The sequence below is a fragment of the Anarhichas minor genome, unplaced genomic scaffold (assembly GCF_050575085.1).
Source record: "Anarhichas minor isolate MPS153535 unplaced genomic scaffold, ASM5057508v1 ptg000040l, whole genome shotgun sequence".
NCBI lineage: Eukaryota > Metazoa > Chordata > Actinopteri > Perciformes > Anarhichadidae > Anarhichas > Anarhichas minor.
In genome coordinates this window covers 8,759,697-8,768,233 of record NW_027466486.1, presented here as the reverse complement: position 1 = coordinate 8,768,233, position 8,537 = coordinate 8,759,697, and the positions used below count along the sequence as shown (strand labels likewise).

The 8,537-nt window shown below is 42.2% G+C and overlaps 1 protein-coding gene across 2 annotated transcripts; it reads right to left on the bottom strand.

Annotated features, from left to right (window-relative positions):
* Nucleotides 1-1,056: 1,056 nt before the first annotated feature.
* Nucleotides 1,057-8,503, bottom strand: tacc3 (transforming, acidic coiled-coil containing protein 3). Of its 2 annotated transcripts, none has more exons than XM_076107960.1 (17): nt 8,377-8,503; nt 6,771-6,936; nt 6,152-6,279; nt 6,027-6,070; nt 4,076-5,927; nt 3,914-3,968; nt 3,657-3,819; nt 3,371-3,429; nt 3,139-3,269; nt 2,939-3,020; nt 2,695-2,814; nt 2,129-2,196; nt 2,001-2,044; nt 1,752-1,912; nt 1,544-1,650; nt 1,341-1,461; nt 1,057-1,252 (listed from the first exon to the last, which is right to left on the bottom strand). In XM_076107960.1, the coding sequence occupies exons 2-17, from the start codon at nt 6,933-6,935 to the stop codon at nt 1,187-1,189; spliced, it is 3,366 nt and encodes a 1,121-aa protein (XP_075964075.1). In that variant the 5' UTR covers nt 6,936; nt 8,377-8,503; the 3' UTR covers nt 1,057-1,186. The 2 variants fall into 2 exon arrangements, with proteins under 2 accessions (XP_075964075.1, XP_075964076.1); XM_076107961.1 differs by having other exon boundaries at nt 3,923-3,968.
* Between the last annotated feature and the right edge of the window lie 34 nt (nt 8,504-8,537).

Here is an 8,537-nt window from a genome sequence, read left to right as displayed (position 1 = left end):
TAATCAAATCGCGTCTTGGATATTTAATTTATTTTGCTAAATGTATCAAAATTGTATTTTTCAGAGTATGGTGTTTTACATATCTATGTAATGTTATTAAAGTATACTGTTGTGTATAGTACATTTTGAGTACTTTCGCACTCAGTTTAATCACATTTAGTTCATGCCAATATTTATGGTATTTCTGTACTTAATTGGTTGTATTTGACAATCTTGTATGATGTATTTTGTTCAAAGCTCAAAAACTAAAATCTTAAAAAAAAAATCTGATGGTTTGGTAGTTTGATTAAATGACCAGAAACTAATTAGTCACATACCTAATGAAGATCAATGCGCGTGTTAAAAGCAATAAAGTTCTTCAAAGGCATTAAAATCCTAAATTCAGTGGCGGTTCCCCGTCCTAAAAAACATAAGGGCCGGGTACAGACAGGTCAGCTTTCTTCCTTTGAGCGAGTTGACATGTCTGCTGAGGGTGACGCAGAGGGCAGCCAGCAGAGGGACGAAGTTGCCGGGATGAATGACTGAATAGATAGACACAAGAGCAGTCTCTCACAGCCCTTTTTAGATGAGTGATGGCCCCTGCAAGACTACACCGAGTGACCAACATCTTTCTCCCATTTAAGTGACTCGACCCTCTGCGCCTCCCCCCTGGTCCGCACTACCACCTCATTCAACTCCAATCTAGGTAGGATTTCCTTTCACCATTTAGGAAGTGCATTGTCCTGCCTCTGGGAGTGATGTGACAGGGCCCTGTGACTGCTCGGGGAAGAAGGGGAGCATTGTGTCAGGTGAGCTCTTGTTTTGTTGTAAGCATTACAGGACGGGGATGAGCTTTGGCTCCAGACAGATGAGGGGTGAGTGCACTGAATAGCTTTGTATGTTTGAAGTAGAAATTCTGCACAGAACATCACCTTTTTTTTTAAGGCTTAACAGCAACATAACTTCCATATTTATTAGTAATGATTCAAATAAGACTCAAAACATTACGAATTCAAAGACCGCCCCCTAGTGGTTTGTAATCATGCAGAAATTAAAAAGACTAGACAGACTATCAAAGTCACTAAAACTTGTAAATTATCTTTATTAACTTTTTTTACAGTAACATTGACAAAGACAAACAAAGTACACAAAGAAAATGATCTGGACACCAACACTAAAGAGAAATATACAGTATTCACAAATGAGCTCAACCCTTCTGGACTTTGGTGATTAGTTCGTCACAAAGTTTGGTGAGCTCTTCAGCCTCCTTCACCTGTAAAAAGAAAAAAATAAGATAATATTAGATGTCTTATCTTCAATACTTCTGCAAATGCACCCATCTAATTTAAATCTTCACTCACCTTCTGATCGATGCTCTTCACCAGTGACTGCACCTTCAGCTGCTCCCGTCGCAGCTGAGCCTGAAGAGCAGAGACCTCAGCATTGTTCTTGGACCGCACCTCAGAAATCTCATTATTTGCACTGGAGAAGAACGAGAAATGTCAGTCAAACACAATAAGTCTTGCAATTTAGGCTGTTAACGCGGTATAGTCAGGTTTCTTACTGAGTAATTTTCTCCTCAGCATGGGCTTTAAGGGTATGGTAGCGCTGCTCCTCCTTCTTGATCCTTGCCAAATAGTCCTGAGCGCACGCTTTCAGAGTCACTTCATTCTGGGGAAATGTTATACAATTTACAAATCAAACTACCGCAACTTTAGAAATATGTCATGTCTGTGAGGTTTATAACAGGGCACATATACGCGTTTTCTAACCTTTTTGTAGCCCTCAACCACACCCTTGTACTTCTCCAGTCTCTTGAAGAGGTCGGAGAAAGACCTCTCTATAGCATTCAGGTCACTGGACACTTGCTCCTTCTCCAGCAGAGCCTCTTCGAGCTTCGCCTGGGCCAGCTCCCTCTCCTTCTCTTGATCAGCTGAATAAAGAAATTAAAGCTCTTGTTACATCATCTTTACATCCAATATCCTGAAGATTGCTGTGTACTAAAATTGATATCGACTTACCCATCATTTTGGCAATCACGAGCTCAAATTCTGCAATTATTTTCCTGTGTGGAGAGAAAACCGGTTACTAATAGTTTTCAGACATCGAATTAAAATGACAAAACGAACTTTAACAAAGCCAAAGTTACCTCAATTCTTGACCATCGTCAAGCATCTTTTTACACTTTGCACTCCATTGCTCCTGATTTTTCTTTCCCTATTTGAGAAAATACACTTAAAGTTATTCATTAACTATAAACTTTTTCAAACAAGGGGCGACATTTTATTGAAAGTTCTGCAACCTTGTTTGTTTTACAAAATCAAATTTGTACAAAACCATCATATTTTAAAATGATCTATTTGGGATTTGATTCATGGACTGAGTGGTTAAAACTTTCTGATGATCACAATTGTTTTTGAACTGAATACTGTGCCAATGCGTTCCTCGGGTTTAAAAACAGGATTATCCAATTTTTATGAAACATTGATCTCAGTGAATGGTGGAAGAAGACACTTAAAAAAAAACAAGTCAGCCGACACCAACAACCCTGTAAGCTAAACAACAATTGACATTTGTGGGTTAAACATTTCTTTGATATCCGATGCTTGTGTTTAATAGAGAATGCACCGTGGTTTCTATGGTTGAATCAGATTGTTATTTTCTTTCGTCTGTACAAAGGGTTCTGTATTCAAATAGACATCGAGTAGGACATACTTCTGCCTGGACCCGGGCGATGGCTGCATCCATGTCCTTCTGACTGTACTTCAGCACTTCAATAATGGCATCCTCGGTGTTTGCTGGCTGGGGGAAAGGAAGGACCGCAAGGATTGGAGCCTAGATGACAGTTCCAGTGTAAATGGAGCCAAGTTAGGAGAGGCATGTTGAATATTAACTTTGACTTATTTTTAATAAAAGGTTACCAGACATAGTCAATGGTGGCATTTCCAGAGTGACTTACTGGTGCCGTAGCATCAAACAGCTTGAAATCATCCTTTTGTGGTCCGTTTGGAGTCTGTTCTGCCATCTGTGGAGGTTCCAGCCTGAGTTGGGGAGGAAACAAATCTCATTTTGTTGATCATGACGTCCGACCGGGACAAACTCGGCTCTAACATTTAGTGACCGTAGCGATCAGTGAGTGGAAACAGCAGCATTTCATACCGTGAGACAAAGGCAGCGGGGCGAGGGACGTGGGTGTGAGCAACCGGGCCTGCAGACTTCTTGGGGCTCTCTCTCAGGAGAGGGTCAAATTTAAGGTACAAGGATTGTTTCCTCAATGCAGATTCCTTGAACTGTTGACAAAAAAAATAGATAGATAGATATACACACTATATGCTTAGGTCATGCAAAAAAATAAAATGAGTCATTCAGCATACGTGAAGTAAGTACTTACAGTGCTGGACCCGAACTGTTCAAGGTAATCCATTTGCCCATCAAAGTCATCGGCCATGACTAGAGATAAAGATCACAGATTAACGAAAAAACCACAGAAATATCTTTCCATTTAATGCCGCTTCATAAATAATACAGAACAATCATTTCCTCAAGAGACAAGTAAGTTGACTTCTGTGTGAACTCTTTATCAAACCACTTCTAAAACACAAAGTTAAGGCAACAGAAACAGTCGGAGAGCCTTGTGGAAACTAGTGAAATGGAGTTCATGTCCAACGTTTACTTACACATAGTTCCAGGAACAAACTCCTCATTGAATGCTGACATGGCGGTCTCTGACTTTTGCTCCGGCTGACACAATTCAACAAGCTCAGGAAGACTCTCCGCGGGTCGTTCAGCTTTAGGTTGAAATCCCTCGTCTTGGTCAGAAGCAGCTTTGAATATCGCGTTCTGTCATTCCAGAAAAACAAAGCTTTTGTAAAAAAAAAAAAAAACACAACCAAGGGAACGTTAAACGGATTAGGATTGTATCAAACTGCATTACGTCTCTCACCGCTCCAGGGTTGGGTTGGGCTGCAGCTTGGACACTCTCTCCAGCGCTACAGAGGGCAAAAGCATACAAACTTACAGTGAAATTTGTTGCTGGCAAGTCAAGAGTTCACTGCAAATGGATGCTTGGTACACTCGGATAAAAAGGTAAACATACCATGCCGAGGATATGGCTTCCTTCTCCACAGGCTTCTCCGCTCGCTCTGGAATTAAAGTTTCCACGAGCACAGGGCTGGATTTCTTGCCACACTTTGGAGAATTGTTCATGCTTGCTTTTGTGCCAAAAGGATTGAAGTTTGGATCATCAAACTTGTCAAAGTCAATTGAGTAAGACCCTTTGGGAACATCAGCAGCGTCACTGGAATCAGGCCTCACTGAAGGTTCTTCTGGTGGTTTGACGTCACTCGCCGGCTTTCCCTCTTCAGGTTTCACACCAGCCGGCCTTTTGCCAAATTTCTTGGGTGGTGGTTTCCGTTTGACCTCACTGCCGTCACCGAAATTAAACTCAAGTCTGACTGGTCCTTCCTTGATTGGGGCATCAGCTGGCAGGGTGGTGGATTCAGCAGCTGAAGTTTTGGCAGCATTAGCCGAGTTCGGGGCCACTGCAGCTGTGGGTTTCTTCTCAGGCTGAACAGGCCCCTCTTGAGTCACCTCAGGTATGACAACACTGGTGAGTTCATTTTCCTTAATCTGTGTCTCAATGTCTGCCACCGTTCTCCCACGAACAGGCGAATTCGGAATTTTAGAGCCACCAATTTGGAATGGATTGACTTCATCAAGGTTGTCAAAATCCAAGGAGTAAGCACCTCTCGCTGGCAGTGGAGCATCTTCTGCAAAAGTGCCTGACACTTTGTCTTGATCGACAGTTGGAGACAGTTTAGCGGGTTGTTTTTCATCAGGCATGGCAGTACATGACTCTCGTACCTCGTCTGCTGGGACCTTCACCCCTGTGCCCACACTGCTCCCACTGGAGAGGACGTCTGTGGAGACGTCGACCAGTTCCAGCGCCCCTTGAGCCGCCTCAGGCACGTTAACATTTGTGGGTTCATTTTCCTTAATCTGTGTCTCCTCAACAGTTGGGTCAATGTCTGCCACCGTTCTGCCATGAACAGGGGAATTCGGAAGTTTAGAGCCACCGGTTTGGAATGGATTGACTTCATCAAGGTTGTCAAAATCCAAGGAGTAAGCACCTCTCGCTGGCAGTGGGGCATCTTCTGCAAAAGTGCCTGACACTTTGTCTTGATCGACAGTTGGAGACATTTTAGCGGGTTGTTTTTCATCAGGTGTGGCAGTGCATGACTCTCGTATCTCGTCTGCTGGGACCTTCACCCCTGTGACCACATTGCTCTCACTGGAGATGACGTCGACCAGTTCCGGCGACCCTTGAGCCGCCTCAGGCATGTTAACATTTGTGGGTTCATTTTCCTTAATCAGTGTCTCCTCAACAGGTGGGTCAATGTCCGGCACTTTTCTCCCAAGGACAGGCGAATTCGGAAGTTTAGAGCCACCGGTTTGGAATGGATTGACTTCATCAAGGTTGTCAAAATCCAAGGAGTAAGCCCCTTTCGTTGGCAGTGGCGCATCTTCTATAAAACTGCCTGAACTGTTGTCTTGATTCACATTTGGAGACACTCGTCCAGGTTGTTTTTCATCAGGTGTGGCAGTGCATGAATCTTGTTCGTCCACAGCAGGGACCTTCCTCACTGTGACCACACTGCTCTCTCTGGAGCTGATGTCGGTGGAGACGTCGACCAGTGAGTTTTCCATAGACGGGATGAATGGAAGCGTCTCGTCTAGTGCAGTTTCTATTTTGCCGTGCTCCTCCGAGCTATTCTCTGGTTCTGTATGTTGAGACTCTGTAGGAGGGTTTTCAGCAGCAGGCCTCGTAGGAGAGAGGACCGTCTGAACAGAACCCACAAACGGATCGATGGAGTCGAGGTTGTCAAAATCAAACTGATAGCCTCCTTTGCTTTGTATCGGCATGTCATCATCAGGGTAAGAGGACACTTCTGTAGAAAATTAAAGAAGATGACCAAGATCACCAATTTTGCAAATGCAGAGACATTCAAGGAAAAATAATGTATCAAAACTAATGTTGGATGAATTACCTTGTTTGGGCTGAGGCTGCTCAGTGGCATCTTTCTGTAAAGTACTATAAAACCACAAACCTGGTTACTTAAATGGATCAGTCATTAAATTGGAGGCATGTTGCAGTCTGAGAAATGTTACATACTTGAATTTATCCAAATTTAAGGACTCCATCACTTTTGTACACTCGTCCACACTTGTCATCCTGACAGGTTTGGTGGGAGACACAATTCTTTTAGTCACAGGGTCTCTTCTTGGAGTCTGAAAAGCCACCTAAACACAGATAATTTGATCAGTATCGTAAATGTTATCTGTATGCTATAAAATATACAGAAAAAGAATATGAAAGTAATATCCAGCACTTTCACCATACGCAACACAAGCTAGTATACTTCTCAAATGTGGGCTTGAAACATGTCTGAAACTGTCTTTTGTAGCTTTGTCCAGCAACACATGTGTGTTTTGTTCTTATTTGAATACAGACTGTATAAAGCTGTGTTGAACTTTGCTGCAAACGTATTCTCTGACTAAACTTTATTTAGTCAGAGAATCAAATATAAAAAAAAAAGATAAAACGGTAATAAAAAGGTAGATGTCAATCTCCCCGTCTACCCCTTCAGGTTAACAGAGTCTAATAGCTGTGGAAAAGACTTAGTTTGGTGGCAAACAAACACACGTGTCATTTTCCGCCTGGTGTCATTATGGTGCGTTTAAAGAGTCAAGATGAGAAGGGGGACACAACATAAGCAGAGCTGGTTCTATACCTTTGTTCCCTTTGGCACCACCTTGCTGGGCAGGTTCTCTGTCTGACGCAGGATGGAGGGCCTCCCAGTTGGCTGATCCAGGTCAAAAATGTCGTTACTTGAGCTGTTGTGCTTTCCTGTGGGGCAGACCCCACGATTCTCATCATTCACATCAACGGAACTCATCCTGTAAAAGCAGAGAGAGAGAGACAAACTAAGATACGAGGCTGGAACGATCAGATGACAAACTGAGGGAGGTGTCACCCTAAAAGCTGCACCCGGTTGATAAGACACTTTTGGTGGTGAGGTTTAAGGACGTGTGTAAAAAGGATCTGCACTGAGAAAGATGACACAAAGTTAATAGCAGAATCAATGCAAATGTGACTCGCCAATTCAATTGGGTTGGTGGATCGTGGTTGGCACATGCAAATACACTCCTTCCTAAAATGTGGAAAAGTAAAGAGAAATTTTTTTTTGAACGGTGATACCTGAAAATGTAATAAAGATATTGAAGCTACACATGCAATGATGCCTTGTGCTAGGCCGATCGGTCAGCCGATATTAGCTTATTGCTGCTATTTGTTGGTCTCTAGTGTACATGTTGACCAATATGTAGCATGAAAAGAGAGTACAGCAATGCCAAAATATTTGAGATAGAAACTGTGCTGCCATTACATACTTTGTCCACCAGAGTGCACTAACCGGTTCATTTTTCAACTGTAAGAAGTCCAGTTCACTGCATACAATTCAAAACTATTATCTGCCAATTTAACATATAACCTAGTCAAACGTTTGTATTATTATTATCAATGTAACTGATGAATCATCTTTCTGGTATTATTCAGGCTATAGAGCCAAGAAGTGTGAACTTTGACTTAAGTTAAAGTGGTTTAATATAAAAAAAGAGACAAAATACAGAGATGACTTGGGCCACCTGATCTGTCCTGTGACCTATGAGACAATCTTTTCACACGTCCTAGCAGGAGACGCAAAGCAGTAATTAGTCACATAATGGCTCTGTTCCATTTAATGGGTGCAAGGGCCCTGGAAGTGACTACGCTTTCTTTCATGCAGCCATTGTTCATGTTATTAATGTTATTAACGACCGATGCTTCTCGTCCTATGACACGCCAAAATGTCTGCTTTAAAACTTGGTGAAATGTCCTGAAGCCATTGTAACACTTCGAATGAATTTTCGAATTGCAAAAGTTATTTCCAACTCTCAATTTTAGTTTGCTTCAATTAATATTGGGCTATAAAAGGATTTCAATGATTGTGATGGAGATATGCAAGTAGACCGTCAGCTTCCACAACATTTTAAATATTGCTCCCAAATATATTACATTTTGACTAACTATATGGTGAGGTATTAATGTTCGCATACAAGTGGACTAATACGTGTCTTGTGCGACTCAACGTGGGATTTTTAGCAACATTAGAAATGAATAGTTAGCTAACGGGATCATCCAGAACATTAGCTAGAAGTCTGTGATAGAAGCCACCAACGTTACGATAAACATAACCGTTAACGTTACCGTAAAGCGAGTGAAATAAAGACGTGGGAACAGACACCAGAGCAAGGCCTAAGCTACTAACGTTATATTATTATCGTATATTTAAAACCTACCTCACAACAAAAAATCAGATGCAGTCTGTCGATATTGCAACGTCTTTCGTGAAAGTATCCAACTGCAGGGTGACCACGAACGACTGGTGTGCTTTTTGAAAACCCCTCGCCTTGTCTGGGAAACAACCGTTTGGAATTTAAAGTCTTGAAACGTACCAATG